A 21,432-nucleotide genomic window follows, 5' to 3' on the forward strand; every position below is an offset into this window, starting at 1 on the left:
TTAAATGTTACTTACATACTTACATGCACTTACATAGTAGCTAAACGAATGACTTTATAGCAAAAACTCGATTGACAAATTGCGGCTCAATGGTTACGGTTACTCTAGAAAATTACATCTTCCCTATGTTATTAGAAAAACTTCAAACTCCGGGAGTAGATAACGTTTTAAAATTGGATTTAAGACATATTTAACTGCAAGAATTTTTTTTGTCTAAAATGGACAAGTTTTTCAGGTGGAAGCGGAAAAAAATGGTGCTTCTTTAGAAGCACCGTAATCTACAGTAAAACGGTATTTTTCTACTAGAAACGCTGGAAAAGTCAGGGAAATTCGTTTCGACCGCGGTCTGTTTCGACATTTTAGTATACACCCGAAAAATTAATAAGCTAAACCTAACGTTCTAGGCGTGCAGGAGAAACTGGGCATAATGAACAACGGACAGGTGTATGCGGTATTCGATTATGATGCGCAGCACAGCGACGAGCTCTCTTTAAAAAATGGTGACTCGCTGATTGTGGTCAGGAAAGGTGACGACAACGAGCGAGAATGGTGGTGGAGCAAGCTCGCACACCGAGAGGGATACGTGCCACGAAATTTACTCGGGGTAAGTCGGAAATTGGAAACATTATGCGATTTGCGTACCTATAATACTTACCGCACGCTCACAATAAAAAGTTGAATGTTCGTGTGTCTTTAGACGGTCAAATTCAGCGTGTTGTATTTCATCGCATGTTTATATAATGTAGGGTGTAATCAAGTATAAGAATTGCTCCGAAACAGTTGATCCCAGCATTAGACAGGCCGTTATCACAGATAGTCGAAAATATACGACATTGGGCGGTCTGACAAGTGCTTTCCGAAGGTATCTTGTGGAATCCAATACCTCACCTAATTCTTTCTGATGCGTCCCTTCATGTGATAATATCGACTCTGTCGCATATTAAAAAATAACACATTATTTAATGAAACTGAGTTGTGCAGATTGTACAAAAAAATCCCACTATACCAGTAATGATTCACGCATTATAATGTTCCAGTTAAAAATTACTCGTGCTAATAAATACTGAATCTCCATTACATTCACACGCAAACCCCAGTTTAAAAATTCATGCACTTGATATTCGTCCAGTAACCTGCCACTTAGTTTGCTTTATAAATGGATACTTGACGCGAAGTAGGCGCCTAAGCTGGGCTACATGATAATTAAAAATTCAGTTCATAATATACATTTTCAGGCATAGCAGGGCATCCAATTTTATAATTATGACGTGTACCCTACTTTTGGAATAAATATTTTTTGAGGACAGTAAATGCTTCACTCGCGCAAACAATACATGTACCCTGCAAACGAAGTATAAAAAAAGATTGTGACGACGTAAAATAATAATACAATTAATGTTTCAAACTTTTTTTTCTTTAATTCCAGCTGTACGCGCGAGTCCAACCGGCGAAGATGGACTAGAAGACATTCACATAAGACATTTTTATTATTGTACTTGTGTACTTGGTGTCTTCGCCCAGACCCACCGTAATATTAAATTGTAATCTATAATTTCAATCACCTCAGGTTTCAAACTCTATCTGTGGTTGGTCGGTAAATTCCGTGCCGCCAGACGCAAACGAGCGATTCATCTATCCCCGTAGAGCTCTCTCAACTACTCACCATCCTACTTGACTCACTGACAATGAGCGTTCAGATCATGAGCTGCCACCCGTCGTGTCCGACACCGTTTATCTTTCAGCAGCAGGCCCCTGAAGACCGTTTCATACGGGGTGAGAGTCCTACCTACCCTTACAGTTTTTTTTCCAACCAAGTATTATTTTTTATAGATGTCCCACACGAAACATTTACGCTCGACGGACGTACCATGGACATCCTGCATGTAATGGATATGCAGTATCTTTATTAGACATCGATTTCAACCGAAATGAAGCACATTAGAACTCTATTAGAGATTCAAATGTCCGCTTAATATACATCTAATGGAACTCTACTAGATATCCACACAGATGTCTATTAGAGATCTCATGGATTTTGTGGGGAAGAAATTAACGTTATTTTTATATCATCCACTCCTGTTTACCTATCATCGAAAGTATTAAAAAATTATCGTATGCACATTTTGTTATACCCTAGACAACAAGTCCAAGGCCTAGGTAATATGAAGTAGACACTCGAGGACAGCTAACATAAGTATGTTAATACTGGACGAATTTCGAAGTAAACAAAAAGGTAAAATTGCTGGGGATTTACACCATTTGGAGCTCTCTTTTACGGTGACAGAGAAGGACGAAGATTCGTCGTCTGGTGGTTGTCTATGGTACCTCCACTTATGCGCATGGATGTTCATAGAAATCCAATGCATATCCATCATCGGCTTCAATCTGACCGTACATATTGTGAATTTCTATAGATGTCTATTAGAGATACATCATGAATATGTACATACTATTTATGCAGCTATGGATCCTGTATGGACCTCTAATAGATGGCGTGTTCCGTGAGGGGTATAATGAGGTAGTATAACATTGGACCAGTGCATAGCTTTCAGAGTTGGCTAATTAACAACCTCTATTCTCAAATTTATAAGTTTTCAACGGAAACGGGCATGGCATTAGTAGTGCGACTATTTTTCAATAATTTTTTCGGTCTGGACCGGGGGAGCTCTTATTGTTATTTAAAAATTCCCATGAAAAAATTATATCAACTGATATCACGATAATGCGTACGAATTGGTTCAAATACAACCGAGGGAGACGCAATTCTGTAATTTGTCGTAAATGATCCCGTACACGTAACACGATTAGCCATTACTGAGTTCCAACAGTAAGTTCCTGCAATTTCCGTCAACCATCAGACGCCAATATCGAAACATGAATTCACGGTTAGATGGCCGACGATAGCAGCAAACGACTAATCTCTCATTGTTTGGTTTTAATAGTGATTTTTTCTTGAAAACAATTGATCCCGCCAGCTTCGTCGTTAGATGTGCATCAAAATACCCCCCTCCCAACCGCTTTACCACCACCCCCACTCAAGTACATGATTGGCAGTTGAAATACTTACATCTTGTCGACTTGTTCAGAGAATAAACTGTTATTTGGCTCGTCATGTAAAAAATTTTACTTCCGAGTATAACACCTTAGAGATTTGCTTCAACTAAATATTTTAGTTTAGTCGAAGTCAAATATTGTTTTCCTAAAAATTTTTTAGGGTTCTTCTCTCTGCAATTTTCAATATCCAGCAACGTCCTTCGAATTGGATGCATATCCCGTTGAATGAAGATGTGTAAAGACTGCTAGCCTTACGGACTTTAGCGTGTGGGTAAGGGGTTTTGAGGGGTGGGGGAGAAATTTGCAGTATTCTGCTATATGAACCTGATTTTACATTTGAATCCCATAAGACGAGCTAGCTGGTACGTGTAAACTCACCTAGATGCGTTCAACTGTTACGAAAATAATCCAGGGCGAGCAGTTTCTATGTACCTTCAGTCAACGCTGTTCCTGGCAACTGTATGCTTCAGGCTTGACAATCTATTATTACATAGTTTGTACATAAATGATGTTAAATAGGCCACAAGAATCTCTGGAGGTAAGGTTCCCTATCCATAAAGTTGGGACCAAATAACATGAGCACTACCTACTGATAACATGGATTTTGAATAGGTAATAGAAAAAGGTCATAACAATATGAAGGCGCCTTTTGCTTTCAGCTTTACGAATAGGGCACTCCACTCCGATGTTATTATAATTATAATTATTGTTATTATACAAAAAAACTCTGCTTAAGCCTTCTAGCATAAGCAAATAGAAAATCCTATTATATTGTTACAATATTATAATCACACGATTAGGAGAAGCTGGAAAAAAGAATACCTACGGTTTGTTAGCAAATAAAAAATGTGCCTTCAAAAGTAACAATTAATACGTTATTTCAAAGAATAGTGAAATGTATTATCAGAAATAAACTGTTTTTAATAATATATACAACGTGGGATTAATTTTCTACATGAGTTTGAGCGCCTGATTTTACAACTCATACATAGATTTCAGGACCTGGCGATCTTTACTCACGCACCTTCTTTTGGAACGTTCAAAATACAGCGAAGGCAGAGAGCCCATGCTTGGTTTAACCAGTAGCAGCAATTTATGTAACTCGGTGTTATGTATCTCAGACAAAATAAATTTTTTTTAAGTTTATTCAAGTTTTGTATACATCATGTGAATGTCGAATGGATGTTTATATATTCATAATAAACCGACGCTCGTTTGTACGGACTGGCAGACTAAACAAATCAGGAAACTTACTTAGTTACTTACTTAATAACATTTCATGCCAACAACTTTACGAAATCTATTAGATATCGACAAAATTCTACAACTGTCTATGCCATATACCTAAAAATAAGATTGAAGGGGAAAGTGTATCCAGTACACATGTACATTATTATAGTCAATATTTATTGAATGATTCACAACTTAAAAGAAATTAAGTAATGGTTCTATCCGGAATAATCTGTAATTATAGGCCTGTCGGACATGCTTATTGATCTACTACGTGGTCTACTGAAAATAAATAGCAGTATACTCCGCATATTACGAACTAAACTGGTACTCGTTTCTACATGAGTATGTCAATTTTCGGATAATTTAAAATAATCTTATGAATCATATAATAATAAAGTTGACCCGCTAGTGGCACTGGGAAAACAATGATGATGCCTCAAATAAAACATGATACTTCACACGCAAATAGTATAAAAATGTTTAGCTGTGTAAACCGTTAAAAGCCACGGAAAATTTGTCAACAACAATCATATAAGGCACAACATGGATTTGGGGAAACCATCCAAAGTGCAAAACTTTTGTACGATATAAAAGTTTTGCAGTATGTAATGGATTCATAAAAAAAGCCATTAAGTCAAAGGTTATAAGAGTACAGTGACAATTGGTAGGTCACCAGGAAAATTCTCTCATGTGTTTTAATCTAAGCGAGAATCACGCAGTGTGCATAACTGAATTGTCACAATACTGTTCTGTTTTAGCAAGAGCAAGTCATTAAATCATTTTTCCGCATTGGAAAGAACCTTGTCTTTAGCCACTTGAAGGCAGAGTCGTAGATCTTCACAATCTGCCGACATTCTTTCGAGTCTGGAAATGATACAACAGTTCAATTATAATCTAACGAACATGTATGTATCATACCAACAGTAATTGTTATCAACATAAAATTTTACAACAAAATATTTACTATTGAATTCCGGTAGAGCTAGTAGTTGGAATTTATCGTTTTTTAAAGTGGAACGGGCCGAATTATTTGTGTTCTATTGGTTAACCACCATCATTGGATGTGTGCAAAAGTGATAATAACAGAATCATAACAACTTGGTACCATGCGTCGAAAATTCGTTAAGTATCGCATTTGAAGAATAAATGGCCAACTTACTGGTTCATGTAAATTTCCAGTCTCTGAGGCTGAAACTTTCCTCGCTGTAAGGCTGCAGCACAAAAGCACGCCAAAGCTTTGAAGCAGCTTCGACTGACGTTTTTCAATCCATTATGTTCCCAATTTGGAATTTCTTTAGATATAGCCCAAGCAGAAAATATATATTCCATAACAGAGATCCAGTGCTGAGACTCGACAAGGAGCTTACCTTGATTTACCAGGGTAGCCTAGATCCGTTCAGAAACCAACATTTATTCACCGCATTAAGATAACCAAAATAGAAACAAATTATGGTAACTATCCTTGTAATAGAGCGAACGGCGATATTCTATTCCACAAGAGAACAACCTACGACACATACGTAGTACATTGTGCTGTCCCATCTGGACTATTTTTCTCACAAGTCAAAGTTCTCTCATGTAATGCAGTACATGAATTGTCATACAAAAGATGACACCGGGGATTCATATCCGTCCAAGAAATTTCAAATTAATATTGCAGTACTCAAACTGAATGAAAAACTTTAAATGATCAAGTATTGGTGTGCTTTCATACCTGATACGCATCGAGATGAACCGTAACATCACTGTAGTTCATCGCATCTGTGTCTGATGATAAACTTGCATGAATGTTTGTTCTTAGGCTTTTCAATCTCTCTTCTAAAGGTTTAATATCTACCATTGGGATTTGTTTTAAAATCACTTCTCGCAGAGGTCCGTCAGATGATAATGATCCACCCTCTTGCATTGATATAAGATTCATTATGATTTTCACTAATTGTTCATTACTGAGTCCCTTCAACAGATCATTCACCAAGGTAGTAACATGCCGCCTGCTGCGAATCTCACATTCCAATATTGTCGATGCAACATTACAAGATTCGGCGGGAACCTTTATTTGTTTTTCCGGGGTGCTGAGTTGCTGCTCATTGCTATCACCCAGCATGAGTCTTTTTCTTGGTGTACTCCTCAACATGATATTAGACTTAGTTGGACTTTTTACTGGGGTGCGATCTCTGGAGCTCAAGCTGTTCAAGGAATATGAGACAAGCAAAGAATGTTGGTCAAAGAATTTTAAGATAAGTTTGGTTAGTCTGTTACATGAAATAATCGGCAAAATTGAAAATGGATGAAAAACATGAAGATTGTGAAATGAGAATTTACCCGCTGTAAACAATGTATGTGCGCGTGCATGGGAGGCTGGCCCTAATGAGAGAGTTTATGACATTTTTGTGACGTAGCGCTCGCTTGACGGTAACTGGTTTACTATTCATAAGAAAGTTAACTACCTAGTCATGAAAAGATAAAGTTTCAGGCACCTCACATTTGGCGCTGTTTTCTATGATTTTCTAGTCATCAGATACCTTGGAAAAAAGTAGTGGCAATACGAAATATAGCAGTAAACCAAAAAATAAAAATTTACTGTGCACAAAACACTGGATTCAAAGTACCTATATCTGTACATTAATCAGCAATAGACTTACCTAAAAAGACTGTCTCGCTTTCGCGCTTCCACATCTGGGGACCAAACGATAGTTTTCCGACGCCGACCACGTTTTTGAATAACAAGTTCATCTGGGCTAGGTGCCGGACTCCAAGAGTCAAATCCAGGTCTACTGTTAGCAAGATTATCTATTGCATTTGCATCCAAGGTGATCACTTCACCTAAAATGAGCACAAATATTAAGTATACAATAATGATATTAAATAGTGGAGAGTAAATTGTATTTTCATTAGTCAGGTGGTCACAATGTATCACCAGATCATAAAATAAATTTGGTTTGAAATAATGAATGTTTACAATAGTTGAGGCGATGCTATAGTCAAGGAATCCAGGTAACAAAATGCATGCATATTGTGTATACAATTCATTCACGATGTGAAATGTTAAATAGTTTTAGGAATTCAAATAGCTGAGACTCAAGTCTATAACGGTGTTTGCTATTGGTCGTGGAGATGCCAATAATTCCTGCACGCCTCGTGGTTGACCGAGGAACTCATTTTAAACTCATAATTTGAAAAAGTATGTATAATAATACCCCTTTTTTCACATGCTGCGTTTAGCCGATAATTACAAAGTACCTTACTATGCACTCGCACAAGTGACATCACAGTATGTGTCCTTATGTTAGGCAGTACATTTTCGGTCAGGTTGTGGCAGAAATAAGAATACTCTTTCGTCATAGTGACTTTACGCCCATAAAATATCAAAATTTTCCCATACATGAGGCCTACTGTGACTTAAACTGCAATTCATGCATAATCCGAAAACTTGCAATCGGGCCATTGAGGAGGTTCAACACAAGTATAACATCCCTTAAGAGTCAATAGAGATTTTTTAATATACGCAATTCGGTAACCAGGATAACAATTTTGATTACCTGGTGAGACAGCGAGCCCTGCCATGTCTGGTATTACCGCCAGTGCTTGACGGGCTGATCGCCTACGAACACCGTCCGGTCTTCGGAGAAAATCTCTATTTGGTGTATTCATTTTGCATCAGCAAATCAACTAAAGTCAATAAGATTAAAAATACAATTTCACTTAGCACCGATATGAATCTTGAACTTTCAGTTACTCAAGTCGAATATCAAACTGTGCAAAATTTCATTGCTCGTTGCCTCCAAGCAACATTGAATGAGAAATGAAGCCAGGCATATAGAGTCGATCATTCCTTACTGCCACAGTGATCCACATGTGCCAATAGAAATGCTTAATTGTGTCTGAAAATTTTATAAGTGGCTATCTTTTAGAATAGGCATGTAGTTTATCACTCTACTCGCATGCTACCAGAGCAACTATAAGCAAGAAATCCGCTTATCCGGGCCGTTAAGAATATAAACTTTACTCACACGGATATACTCACTATGGGCAGTAAGGTATTATTGACTTTATACGTTATTAGAACATTGTCTATTGTGACAAACTACATTCTCTGTATACTAAATCTGAGAATGCTAACAACATTCGCTTGTGATATTCACGCACACTAGCTCTTGCCACTGTTTTCGTAGACTTGAAATATTGAAATGACGATCTTGGTATAGATATCGTAGCACAAATTGTATCAGAAATAGATTACCAAGGAAGCCAGCATTGCCTGCGGTGGGAATAAATATCTGAAAGCATGAATAGAAAGTTGAAAAATGTTGATATATAAGAAAGAGACATCAGCCTTAGCTAAATTTGTGGGATGCAGACACAAGAGTAGATTAATCTTCATCTATTTCCTTTATGCCCGACGTCATATTGGCTATCGGGATCCGAGTAGATCAATGACGGTTATTTATGTAAAATAAATAGCCTAAATACCCCACAGTCACGCCGAGCTCTCAGTGAAATGACGGTACAATCGAACGTTGAAAACACAACAGGCACACTGTCACAACGCAATGGCTGAAATTGCAGGGCTAAGGTTATGGCGCGAAGTTTACGCATTTCGCGCGCATTCCGTGTGTTTATAGCATAAGAGGTAGTGCTGGGTTCACATAGGCGTGGCGACGCGGAGCGCGGCCGAGCGGCAACCAATCAAAATACTTGAAATACATCGTTCACTAGATTTTACGTATTTTGATTGGTTTACGCTCAGCAATGCGATGGCGCCTATGTGAACCCACCAAGTCTAATTTTAAGAGTGGAACGCGCCGTGAACCGTCCCTTCCACTCTATTGTATACGGTTTCACCCCCCCCCCCCCCCCCCCCCCCCACCCGGGCAGGCGACGCAAAATTGCAGCAATTTGCAGCTCGTGGCCCTTCCAGCACTCTCAATTCATTGTTCATAAACGTTGTTAGGTTGGTTTTACCACTTTCACCCCCAATTATTGTTTGCCATTCAATACCTGCTGACATCGAATGTCAGTATGATGAATTTTCTGAACTAATTTCGCTGAGATGAGCCATGTCGAGTGATTGTAATGATTTTTATCCATTTGTTCCGTATCGTGAATAATTCTTCCTGAATACCTGTACCATGTCATCGGGTATTCCAAACCTTTTGGAAAATACTCTTCTCCGAAGACGCTGTGTGATCTATAAGCGCCTCATTGCGTGAAAGTTTTAGAAATCCATTTCAATTAACATTGTATAAGTATTTTACAACTTTCAAGAGAAGTGTATATTCCACTTTGTCAGTAACCGGCATAAGACAAGACTGATACTACTTTTGTATATCCATCTGCTTTTCATAATACAATTCATGACTTACCTAGTCATGTAATTTCAGGCTTTAAGAAATTAAAAAATGGATATCTCTGAAAGGGAGTTGCATGTGATGCTGAGAAATCTGACACTTGAGAAAAAAAGTGGTGAATTAGATACTCCAGAGAAGTTCAATAACCAAAATGAAATGTGGAGAAATGTTATTGATTATGAAATATTATCGAGATGTATAAAACATCGTTCCCACGAGGTTTGAGAATTTTTTATAAAGATAGTCTTTGTAGCGGATATCAACACCAATATCTTTGAGATATTTGAACAATGAATCTAAGTGATTTCAACATTTTATTTTATAGATCAGGCGAGATACAATGGAGCTTTTGGTGGTGTCGAAAAAAAGCACTCAGCGCTTTACAGCGGCTGAATATCAAATGATTGAAACATTCTTGACATACAATCTGGGTGAAAAAATCGAATTAGCACCATTAATCAAAAAGGTGGAAAGCTATTAATCAATGCTTCTTTATGTGATTATTTACATGCCGTGGCCGTTATCAACAGCAACTAGAAAAATTTCAACATGTTAATAATCTCAATTGTGACTTTTCCAGGCAATAAAACGTACTAGAGACAGTCTAGTTGTGCTTCGGCGAGAATTCTTAAGAACAGCAAAAGGTCAGAATTCTGAAGATAGTAGTAAATGTCGGCTGAATCAACATGAAGATATTGAAAATATAGCAAGCAACAGCGCCATAAGAATGGATGTCAAATGTTTCATACAAGAATGCGAGTCATTTTTATGTTCATTGCGGAAAATTTGTGTAGATAATTTATATCCAACAGCAAATTACGAACGCAGACGGACATGCCTACAAATATTATGCCATATGCAAGATATCCTGGATGAAGAAATTGTTTGTTTAGAATGGGATACAGGTCAAGCAAAATCTTTGTTCAACTGTTTATTGTTAGATACATATGAATCCAATAAAGAAATGGTCTACAAAATATTGAAGCTGGTGCCACCCAGACTTTTGGGATTGGATAATAAAGATACTGTGCATGAAATCATACAAACTGCAGTTGGACTGGGAAATAGCATTAGACCAATTGATTCAGCTACTGCGGCATACATGTTCAAAATATGCACCGCATCCCCGATAATTTTCGAGATTATAAACCGGCATACTGAATATCTCAGCCCTGATTGCACAAACAACATTGATGCGCACCTTTTACTGGTGATGTTTCTTATTTCGCAACTTCAGGTAATAACGTCACATCTATTTTATCCTAATTGCTAAGGTATACAGAACATCATCCGCCTTTCTCTATATTAGAAACCATTGGAAATGGCACGCGATAATATCGTAAGTGCTGCCAATAAACATTCACTGTATGGATACCTTTATTGTCTGCGAAGCTTGATAACTGATAGCGAATTACAGTGAGTAACAACATAATATTGATATTGCATTTTAGTTTAGATACTGTTATTCCACTTCCTCTCTGTCACTAGTAGGAAATTTCCAACTGACGAACGCTGGCGACAGCCCATAGCTCAAATCATCAATATTTGCTTGGATTTAAACCAGGCTGTAGGACAAATTGTGAATAATTCATCACCAGAAGGTCACTTACCAATGGATCTGAATCCATTCAACGTCCAACCTTCGTTGTTTGATCAAGAACTATCAGAGCATGAAAAAGTGACCACCCCTCAAATGGTACTACTTTGTGCTTGGCGTACTGTCAAGGAAGTCAGCTTGATTTTTGGCTATGTGACGTTTAAATTACCAATAGACGGAATGAACGAAGTGGCCGGTCTTCTAACAGAAAACCAGGTGATAATTTTCACTCATTGAAAGACCAAAATTGAATGATAGAAAATATGTTGACTAAATTTTATGAAACGTCATCAACAATTTCTTTAACAATTGTCAGGTTATTCAAATCGGAGAGCACTTTGTCACATTGTTGAGTGAAACAAAACATAGAGGGGCATTTGAACAAGCTCACGTCGGATTTGGACTATTATGCAGACGTTTGTGGCATCTGCCAAAAGAATGCGCATTGAAGCAACTTCCTAAAATATGGCTGCTAGAATTGTTGCTAGCAGTTACAGGTTTATCACCCAGGGATAGTAAACTTTGCGCAACCAGGCGAAGCGCCGGCGTACCTTTTATGGTACAGGTAAGCAAGAATGCCATCATTCTACCGTTGATTGGTGAAAGATTCAACGTATCAGAGACCAAATCCGATTATTTTCAGGCACTTCTGACCTCTGAGGAGGAGTCGCTCACAGCTGTTATAAGACATGGGGGTAGTTTTACGTTTCATTCGACCATGCGGATATTACTCGGCCTAACCAACCTGAAAAATGACTACAACATAGAAACTGAGATGTTATCTTTGATCTACAAGGATACTGTATTTACACAATTCAAAGATCAATCGTCCCCCCTCAGTCATGCTAAAAAACCTACAGGTGACACTAGCAGGGGTAAAAAAGGTTACAAACTTGCTGAGATCAAGTCTCATGTAATAAATATACTGAGAGCTCTCTTTAGGCACTGTCAGCTAGGAGACTGTGTGAAGCCTTACATCGCCGATGGTGTAATTACAGCCATTAAAAGCTACAATGGCAAAACATGGGCTGCAAGTTTTAATATAAACATATTTCTGATAATTGTGCGAAAAAATTACATGAATTATAGCTAAGATAAATAATGTATACAGATACACGATTAGGTTAATAGTGACAAAAGTGAAATATTGAAATACATGTGATTTTTTTGCGTCTGTCTGTTAGGTATTTGATAGGCTGAATATAAGTGAATGTTTCCATTTATTCTACAGGAAAGAAATGCTGCAACACTTTTGTTCAGTGCTATGGTCGTTCGGATCTTTGGAGTCCAAAGAACAAAGGACCATTTAAATTTGTCAGTTCACAACCGAATGACTGGTAAAGTGTTCTTCGAAAAATATCCTACATTACTGGAATTCATGTACAGTGAATTAGAGAAATTCGTGGAACCGGGTGATACTCTCATAAGACCAGGAGTGCAATCTGTGCTACTCCTACTATCACGACTGTACCCTGGTTGTCACGACACTGTCGATTCGAATTGGAAGGTATGGTCGCAGGGGTATAATGTATTTTTTTTATACCCACAACTATACCTACCCTCTTACGTATAATGAAAGTATTGTGTTCAATTTTCGTGATTTAATTTTTGTTACACATCTCTATACTCCACTTATTTCCAGATTGCCACGTTCATTGATATGGTATCAAAGTGTGCAAAGAGTCAGGTATATGAGACACGTGAACTGGCGGCCCGAGCCTTGGTTCCTTTATTGACACAAACAACTGCTTTAGTCATGTTTTCTAAGCTGCTTGAAAAAATTTCGACGGAATCTCAAAATTATTCCAATATTAACATGATTCACGGATATATCTTGCAGGTAAAGATTAGGGTGTGAACACGTAAACTAGATACTTAATTGGTATATGGTAGAAGTAGCATCAGCATCGTTTTTTACTGCAAATTAATAGATTTTAAACATCTTTGGAAAATTTAAATTCCATTCCAGGTATTACAAATCTCAAAGAGTTCAGATTTCAGCAGCTTCAGAGCATCGAGTGCGCAGTTAAAAATTTTCACAAAAAAATCAGCTTGGATTTTGAAAAAATTGGAGTGCCGAGAACGGGGAGCAGGGGTCAGCTTTCCACTAGCTACTGCTTACTTGGAAACTCTATTACAAATTTATCAAGCCAACAACCAATGGTACTATCATCAAAATATAGCATAATAAGCAGGGTAGTTTTTGTCTGCAAATTATATACGCTTTCATCACTGCAGCGAAAAATCGTTAAATATTTTACACACCTACTTTGTTTGTATAGATTCTATGAATACTGCTTGCTGTACTGTTTAATCATTAGTGCATCACTCTAAATTCTTTTTATGTATTACAGGTTTAGTGAATGTGTTCAAGATGAAGATGGTGATCTGTTCTTCAGAATCAAACTTCATTTGCTTCATAGTAACATTTTAAGCAATGGACCAGGTAGAGAGGTTTACGAAATTACGGCTACAAAATTTTATACATTATGGTGTCCGGTACACCACGACTGTCCTGATTCATATAGATTATCATACAGTGAGATAATAAAAAATAATTGGACACCATTGTTAAATCACAATAATATCGACGTACAGATTATCTCATGGATAAAATCTACAGAATTAGTTGAGAGTGCTGTCGACACTTCTTTCAGTGAATCACAGCTTCAAGACGTCATATGTAAAGCAAATAGAGCAGTTGAACAACTCATCATTGATCCAAACTTGGAAAAGGCAGTATTCGAATTTTTATATGTTATTCTTAGCAACACCAGTAACGATACCCTCTTTAAAGGCAAACTGTCTGCATTGTCGAACTTGCTGAAAAAGGTTTCAGTGTACTTGTTAAAAAGACTTGGCAACCGAGATTACTATGTAACTGATAGTTTTTTGAAGTTGCTGGGGGCAATTTATGGTGAAATTTCAAAACAGCCCAAGGTATGTAATTTCACAATAATGTGATTGTTCCATAAAACAGTCGTACAAATCCTTCTAATCCGAATCCTGTTCGTACATACCTCTTGCGTGTTGTATGCCACCTTGTCACTGTTTCTGACATAAATAATCAAATATTGACTTTCTCTCAGGATATTCTAACAGTTAATGATAAGAAAGCAATACACAAACTCTTTTTGAAAAATTCGTGGATGGATTCGTGTGACAATGATTGTAGACTCGCCGTCTCACAGACAATGTACAATCTATATGAGCCAGTGGTCAAAGACAATGGTAAAGCATTTTTCACACATATAATTTGTATTTATTTTCAATAATTACAGAATCTTGATATCTTCAATGTAAACAGTCCAGAAGGTACCGTATTTAATTTAATTTCAGATCATTTTGTAATGTGTTGGTGGACAATGCTTTTGAATCTTTTGGTGGACGATGACAAAGCCGTGAGACAGCATGCTGCAGCCGTACTTTGCAAAGTAAACAGTCAAACAGATGTCATATGTGACACGGGTATGAGACATAAATTTTTTGAAAGCTTCTCAAACATCGTTGGCAAGTTACGCCCAGACATAGCAATAGTGTTATTATTCTCTTGGGGCGTTGCAACATGGCGAGAGGACGGCTACGAAATGGATGATACAGATGTGAGTAGGTTTAATAAATCTCTGTAAAAAAAAGCTTTCCATCGAATGATAGTCTTGTTCTGCAGGTGTTTAATAAGTGTCGAAATTACGATACATTCGAACAACTGGAAATTTCAAACCTTTGTCTAATGTCGTTGAAAGAAGTTGGCAAACATCACTCGGTAAACACGACTCTCCCATTGACGACCATAAAATGGTTAAAGAAATTATATGATTCGAAATTTATGTTTGCAACTTTATCGGAATTTGTGAAAATGCAATGCGAATACATTCCTACACTTGGGAACAAACTCGGAGACTATTTGGATCCAACTTACGGCGACAAGCTGCCGCAAGTCTTGGCATTTAAGCAATTCACTGATTTTGTAACACAAGAAACCGACGATGGAATTTTGTTATGATAAAAGACCAATATACTTGCAAGCTGCTGTTCACACTTGGGTGAGAGGGATATATGTACAGGTAACATTAACAATTGTAACTATCGGAAATTAGTTAACAAAACCGCTTATGGGTATGGGAGGTACGAAAGAACATTCAGGTAGTCATACCTAGACTCTTGTCAGACCACCTCAATATACTTATGCTCCCATCAATTTATGGGTATTTTTCTTATTCTTAAACTATTACTCCGGATCGTGGAAAAAAAACTCTTGGATTAAAAGTACTCTTACTAATTTGTAAATTTACGCTATTCTATGTTTTACAGGAAGTTGAACCTTTTTATAAAATCAATTTAATAAATCATTGCACTGAAACCAACCTAGTACACTTTGGGGATAGTCATTATTGATGATTATCAAAAATGATGTTACCAGCAATATTGTGGTTATTCTATGCATATGCCGGTACAGTTTGTCTCTGGTTTAGTCGCAACCCTAGCAAAGGTTCTCGAGTAAATTGAAACTGTCAATAACATGCTGAAAACGTTGGGTTTGACTCTTGATAGTTTCTAGTAATAAATAAAATATCTGATGATTTTTTATTGAAGTTTATTTTTGATATAATGTAATTTTCTGTGATATAGAGTGCGAATAAGTCGAATCGATAATGTATATGGCTAACGAATGTGTAAGAATGATTTAGCTAAACATACCCATCCCATCGGTGACGGAATGGCCAATGTGAGTGGGAAATCATATGATCCTTTAAAATATGAAGTATAATAATTAAAGAAATTTATTGATGCGTGCGTGTACAGGGGTAGGAAGGATCTAATCCATGATTCAAGGCAATCGTTGGCAGTGCGACCCTGCGATTATCGCTGCCGAGAAGCTGAATAAGTAAAAAGATGCCCTCGGGACGTTTATTGCTCTGTTTCGTTGAATAATTGATTTAGAAAAATCTCGTCTACAGCCGAGGCTCGCAACGCCCCCAAGGCGACGACACCTAGCGAGTAGCGCGGTATATCAGCATACCAGTACCGATGTGGTTGGACTGTAGTGTGCTATGCATGTGTGATGTATGCATGCATGTGTACGTACGTCCGTACCTGCGTGCACACACCACTAACCAATGATTCGCCCAAAAGTAGATATTCTGGAGTCTTGACGCGACATCCCACCGCGAGCTGTCGCCACGGAGCCGAGTTTCCGCTCAAGTTTCCCATCATTTTTGTTCTCTTTCCGCGGCGAAGGAGCAACGAACGACACGAAACAAGTGAAGTACATACATATACACACGATTCCCGACCTCAATGCCCAAGGACCCGTAGCAGTTTTTCAGTTACATCTGCCCCGATGTCCGCCGAACGTGATTTACCCAATGCCATCGTTGTCCCGTAGATTGCGGTGTAATAATAAGCTGAACATGGCGTGTTCCCGGTATGGTTAAATTGCTGTTTGAATACGTGTCGGCATAGCAAAGAGACATTTTGTTCCCTGTGACACAGTGGTGTGCGTGTGCGTGCGTGTGTGTGTGCGTGCGTGCGTGCGTGTGCGCGCGCGCATGGATGTGTTTCGTGCACTGTTTTGTTAGGAATGGAGAATTATCTACTGTGCAACGAGTACGCCCGTTCGTCAACGTCAAGGGCCTCTGTTTCACTTCTCTTCTTTCCAAGGTAGGCAAACTAACGCTGAACTCAGTTACAGCTGCCCGTCTACGTTACGTACATTACTTAATCCCGTATCATCGTCAGCAATGAGCTACGTTCCCCGCCACATCCCAACGTCGTTCCCTACTTATGTGGGTACGTTGGTATATATACGTACGCACGTATGTACGTACATACATCCGCATTCGTACATACGTGCCATACGTTAGACAACGAATTGACGACGACGCCAACGACAGCGGGGATAATTCCACCCTAGAGTCTGACCTACTTAGTTTGCTCGGTATTCTCTTTCAGTGATCGTTGGAAAATCCGCATACCTTTACGGCAATATGTATTTCAAAGTAAATAATAATATTTTTCCGGAGGTGTTTCGATGTTGGACCAAACGCCGCCTATTTTCCTACAAAGGACTAGCCCTACTTCGTTTCGGAAGGCAATTATTTTTTTTTATTTTTTTTTTCCCCTCTTTTCTCTCATTTGATTTCTTTAACACACCTATGACGATGCATTGTTCTGAACACAACTTGTCGATCATACTTCCACATACGATTTGCATACCACGTTCGTCTAGCTACGGTTCATGTTCATGACTACTTATGTATGTATATATTAACACACGTACGTATGTATGTACGTACATATGACGTGATACGCTCACGATATACCTGACTAATATACCTGCAATCAGTAATGCACCTAGGTCACGCGTAATCACGTGCGGATATCAAATGATCTCACGTGTGAATTCGTTGTACAAAATGATGGCCTAACAACAAGAAGAGCGATACGGCCAATGCCTCCAGTTCGACATCGAAAACTATCACACTTTAACCCTCGTAATGCTAAACACCTTTAACTGTAAATCGAATGGAGGATATAACTATATCTCTATATGCCACAGCATACTGTACTTCATCAACGTTCCCGTGCTGTTCTACCATTATATTTATCCTATGCAAGTGTTTTCTAACCGTTTGCTGCTTTACTTTCTACGTCAGATAACACGTGTTTCGTGAAAAATAGAATTTTGTGTGAAATTATTGCTGTCTAGTAAGAAGGTACGTGTAACAAACCCTGCGGCCGTTCATGACCTGCAAAGCCCTCTAAACTTCGGTCCTGAGATTCCGCGTCCAGGGTGATTATACTCGTAAAAAGATATTTCCGGGGTCATTTTAAGTCAGTCAAGACGATGAGATTCAATTACTTATGCTAGGACTCCACTTTCGCATGCCCGGGTGCATATAGCCACGACCAGAATCACGAATTAATTGCTCGTCTAATTAGGGTTTGACGAATCGTGTATGTTTATAGTATATTTATACGAATATAGCCGCAACAGCTCGACCAATAACGAAGTAAATATATTCGTCTGACCTTTCACATCATCATAAGGTGGTGAAGTGCAAAAATCAAAATTTGGTGAAATACCTTGAACCCCAATATTTTTCTGGAATTATTATGAGGACAAAACTGATAGATCTGCATTTTTCGGTTTCCAAAATATTAACACGCTTGGTTGCTGACTCTGGCTGCTAGCTTCGGCTTGATGTTTTTCGGGAAATGAAACGTCCGCCACCTGTTCCAGCAGCATTCAGTATAGTTCCAAAGTTCCTGATACTTTAAAGAAAAAGTTCGGCCGTCATTACTAAAAAAACGAATATCAAAAAATAAGGTGTCAGGTTCCCGTGGCATCGCATTTCGAAAAATAATTCTCATGTCCTATGCTGACAGTTCTCGCAGAGTTCTATAGTGCCTGAAGCTAAAAGCAAGAGTTCTGGCATCTGCGATTTTCAAAAAAATTTCAAATATTCTGCTCAACACCTAATGAAAAAATTAAAAATATCCTGTTTGTCCGGATGAACAGTTCTGGAGGAATTATAGAGTTCCTTGGGTGATCGAGCTGCGGTTCTGTATGCTCGCAAATACTAGTTTCTGCATATAAATATAAGCTAGATACATGTATTACACATTACACTTATATATATGTACTTGATGACATTCTTACAATTGTGTTGGAAGCGAGCAACTTATACGTGTACCGTCGCACACTTATATGTATAAAAGATGACGACGCATAATCATTATTTGGATGGATACCACTCTCGTTCTGTACCGAGTCAATTTATTGAGGTGTTGTTTATTGAGTATTGGCTCGTACTAATAAATTGCTCGCCTGAAAACTCCGTGCCAAATTCAGAAGAAAATTCTCGTTGAAACGCAGGGCATGAAAAAATATTTAGAGGCCGCTACCAATTATTGAAATATTTTTTCTTCATCTTATTATGTGTATAGTATAAACAGTTTTTGTTACCAAAAGCGGAGCATTAGGTACATGACCTCAATGTCCCCACTTTGTTTCAATACCGATTTTTATAAACAATGATTAATTGAACCACGGTACGAAAAAAATAAAATTATGCATTTTATATCATTTTTTTTTTGTATAATGGTTCAATTAATCATTGTTTCCAAAAATCAGTACTGAGAACGAAATGGGGACATTAAAGTAATATGATACTCCTCTTTCGGTAGCAAAAACTGGTTATTTAAATACGAGGTATATCCAAGTCCGTAAGGTGTTGACATAAAAAAAATGCAAAATGTTTCAACAATTGGTAGCGATCTTTCAATATTTTTTGTAAGTACCCACCTTTCAGAAAAATCTTTTTTAAAGTATTTTGTAGTAATTACTTTAATGGGAAACAGAGGTAAAATTCCAGTTCTATATAAAAAATAAGAAATTGCGAAAATTAATTTATCTCTATTGATATTTAATCATCGGTAGCGACCTTCAAATAAGTTGCTTATAGCCATAGGTCTTTCTGCAGAATTTCATCCCAACTATTAGGCATAGTTGTGTCGGGTGGAAAACAAAAAAATACAATAATTTATTCGAAACGGACTACCTTTAAAACGATAATTGACTCATTTACAGCTATCATTAACATTCTTCTCTCTCTTGACCTTCGGTAGCGACCTCTACATACTTTTTTTTAATGCTCTGCGCTTCAATGAGATTTTTTTTTAAATTTGGCACCGAGTTTTCAGACAAGAGGCGAAAAAAATACAAGTTCAAAATGAGCCACCCTGATGCACCTCTTCCGCCATGCTTGAATTCAATTTTTCGTTTGAACTGCCTAAATAATGAGGACAAACGTATTTCACGGGTGAAGATGTTCGAAAGTTGAGATTAGGTGAAATTAAATGAAGTTTGAGAAAGGTTGACTGGTTCAATTTACAATGTACGAGTATAGTTGTTTACGTGGCAAGTCTCTACGTGCCCGTACCAGATACGTAATTTTTTGTACCATCTGCGTCTAAAACAAGCCGTAAGGGTGGCAGGCAGGCACTACGTGTCAGTCGTGTTTTAAGCACTAGTGCTTGAAGAACCACACTTTCAGAAGGAGGTGGTGCGAAATAGTTATTTTCGGGGTAAGTGCGCACAAAGTAGGGATTTCTCGATGAGCGACAAGTGCCATTGGCTCGTGCGAACTTATACTTGTAAGTCAAGAAGTCCGTGTACGTGCGCACATGCCGCAAATTCTATTTTCTGTGCTACCTCCTGTGAAAAACTACAAAGTAATCAAGTTGTTTATGGAGGTAGCGTAGAAAGATATTATACTGATTCAATGAACTTCCATGAGAAAAGTGAGTGTGTTCGGTAAGAGCTGTGGAAATGTATCCTGGAAAAAATCAATATTTTTGTATCGGAAAAGCTGGGAAATGTCAGAGGTAATTTGATACTATGTATAATACTACTGCCGCTAGGCACTCTGATGAACCTGTGAACCACCAACAATAAGCTGGACGTTTGCCCATTCAGAGTTCATTCTCAATTGAATTTTTTTTTTTTGTAGAAAACAAAATTCTTCACGTGGCGAAATTTAAACTATTTGATTCGGAATGTGAAAATTTGCGATTAAGAATAGAGGAAAGCTCGTCGTGCTATTTTATAAAATTTTATTAAAAATCATTGTTATCGAACTTTTCAAGCAGGTGTTGCAAGTTTACGTTTTCTCATTCAATTTCTAACCTGATTTCTTGTGATAACGAATAGAAGAAAGGAAGGAATATACGATGAGGAGGCAACAAGAAATAAAGAAGATCGCCGCGAGGAGAGTCGCGACTGCGAAGACAGTCATCGGCATCAAAGGGCCGACTGGATCTCAGTTGTCGGATGTCGGTGTTTAAAATTGGAGTCGGTGTTATTCCTAGCGAGCATTCATTTCCGGCCCGCTCCAATTTGTATAATTACTGTTTTCTCTCGTAACAACGTATAGCTATAGATACGAGGTATACATATCCAGAGGAGCTTTTGCAACCTTACTATATTCATGGCCTATTATAATACAATATGTCGACAATCACCCCTCAAATTGCACGAGAATGAACCTTGTATTTTTTAAATCGATCGAAACTGTTTACCGCAAAGTATAAGTAGTAAGCAAAGGTGTATATTTTTTGTTTTTCCCAAATGGTATTGGTTGCAAAAATTGAGATATATGCACTGATTCTGAAAAGTGAGCGCTTCGTCGAATTTGA

General features: G+C 37.9%; 4 protein-coding genes across 19 annotated transcripts in view; 3 read left to right on the forward strand and 1 right to left on the reverse strand.

Moving 5' to 3' along the window:
* The window catches only part of LOC124413682 (apoptosis-stimulating of p53 protein 1), a 30,030-nt gene extending 26,706 nt beyond the window's left edge, over positions 1-3,324 (forward strand). For 5 of the 7 annotated variants that reach the window (XM_046894403.1, XM_046894409.1, XM_046894408.1 and 2 more), the window contains 2 exons: positions 405-604; positions 1,427-2,041. In XM_046894403.1, coding sequence (XP_046750359.1) covers positions 405-604; positions 1,427-1,462 — 236 coding nt within the window. In that variant the 3' untranslated portion in view covers positions 1,463-2,041. Of the gene's footprint in view, positions 1-404; positions 605-1,426; positions 2,042-2,296 lie in introns of those variants that run through there. The other 2 variants (XM_046894404.1, XM_046894410.1) reach the window with 2 other exon arrangements.
* A 1,120-nt stretch (positions 3,325-4,444) lies between these two features.
* Positions 4,445-8,934, reverse strand: LOC124413685. Of its 3 annotated transcripts, none has more exons than XM_046894416.1 (7): positions 8,758-8,934; positions 8,528-8,564; positions 7,827-7,956; positions 6,930-7,110; positions 6,002-6,473; positions 5,447-5,673; positions 4,445-5,151 (listed from the first exon to the last, which is right to left on the reverse strand). In XM_046894416.1, the coding sequence occupies exons 3-7, from the start codon at positions 7,936-7,938 to the stop codon at positions 5,064-5,066; spliced, it is 1,080 nt and encodes a 359-aa protein (XP_046750372.1). In that variant the 5' UTR covers positions 7,939-7,956; positions 8,528-8,564; positions 8,758-8,934; the 3' UTR covers positions 4,445-5,063. The 3 variants fall into 3 exon arrangements, with proteins under 3 accessions (XP_046750372.1, XP_046750370.1, XP_046750371.1); XM_046894414.1 differs by having other exon boundaries at positions 8,434-8,564; XM_046894415.1 differs by lacking the exon at positions 8,528-8,564.
* Positions 8,935-9,264: 330 nt separating this feature from the next.
* Positions 9,265-15,596, forward strand: LOC124413066 (thyroid adenoma-associated protein homolog). 3 transcript variants are annotated; one of them, XM_046893395.1, is made up of 15 exons: positions 9,265-9,300; positions 9,669-9,854; positions 9,961-10,101; positions 10,216-10,872; positions 10,945-11,051; positions 11,124-11,448; positions 11,549-11,797; positions 11,876-12,262; positions 12,464-12,739; positions 12,875-13,072; positions 13,202-13,395; positions 13,587-14,172; positions 14,322-14,463; positions 14,572-14,834; positions 14,900-15,596. In XM_046893395.1, exons 2-15 carry the CDS (start codon positions 9,687-9,689, stop codon positions 15,233-15,235), a joined length of 4,029 nt encoding a protein of 1,342 aa, XP_046749351.1. In that variant the 5' UTR covers positions 9,265-9,300; positions 9,669-9,686; the 3' UTR covers positions 15,236-15,596. The 3 variants fall into 3 exon arrangements, with proteins under 3 accessions (XP_046749351.1, XP_046749354.1, XP_046749353.1); XM_046893398.1 differs by having other exon boundaries at positions 9,669-9,831; XM_046893397.1 differs by lacking the exon at positions 9,265-9,300 and adding an exon at positions 9,323-9,590 and having other exon boundaries at positions 11,127-11,448.
* Positions 15,597-16,376: 780 nt separating this feature from the next.
* Positions 16,377-21,432, forward strand: part of LOC124413709 (uncharacterized protein CG43867) — a 42,575-nt gene continuing 37,519 nt past the window's right edge. For 5 of the 6 annotated variants that reach the window (XM_046894471.1, XM_046894474.1, XM_046894472.1 and 2 more), the window contains exon 1: positions 16,781-16,893. Coding sequence is in view for 1 of the 6 variants with exons in the window: in XM_046894477.1 (XP_046750433.1) it covers positions 16,786-16,893 (108 nt within the window). In the remaining 5 variants the exon portion in view is untranslated. Of the gene's footprint in view, positions 16,894-21,432 lie in introns of all 6 variants that reach the window. The other variant, XM_046894477.1, reaches the window with a different exon arrangement.

Source organism: Diprion similis, chromosome 12 (assembly GCF_021155765.1).
Source record: "Diprion similis isolate iyDipSimi1 chromosome 12, iyDipSimi1.1, whole genome shotgun sequence".
NCBI classification, from domain to species: Eukaryota; Metazoa; Arthropoda; class Insecta; order Hymenoptera; family Diprionidae; genus Diprion; species Diprion similis.

Bases quoted from the DNA above. Each gene is read 5' to 3' on its own strand.
- LOC124413685 (XM_046894415.1), bottom strand. From the start codon at position 7,938: ATGAATACACCAAATAGAGATTTTCTCCGAAGACCGGACGGTGTTCGT. The intron at 6,474-6,929 runs GTAAGTCTATTG...TTCCTTGAACAG, and splicing joins AAGCGAGACAGTCTTTTTAG to CTTGAGCTCCAGAGATCGCA. The intron at 5,152-5,446 runs GTAAGTTGGCCA...TATCATTTCCAG, and splicing joins CTGGAAATTTACATGAACCA to ACTCGAAAGAATGTCGGCAG.
- LOC124413066 (XM_046893395.1), top strand. From the start codon at position 9,687: ATGGATATCTCTGAAAGGGAGTTGCATGTGATGCTGAGAAATCTGACA. The intron at 13,073-13,201 runs GTAAAGATTAGG...ATTCCATTCCAG, and splicing joins TTCACGGATATATCTTGCAG to GTATTACAAATCTCAAAGAG. The intron at 14,835-14,899 runs GTGAGTAGGTTT...CTTGTTCTGCAG, and splicing joins ACGAAATGGATGATACAGAT to GTGTTTAATAAGTGTCGAAA.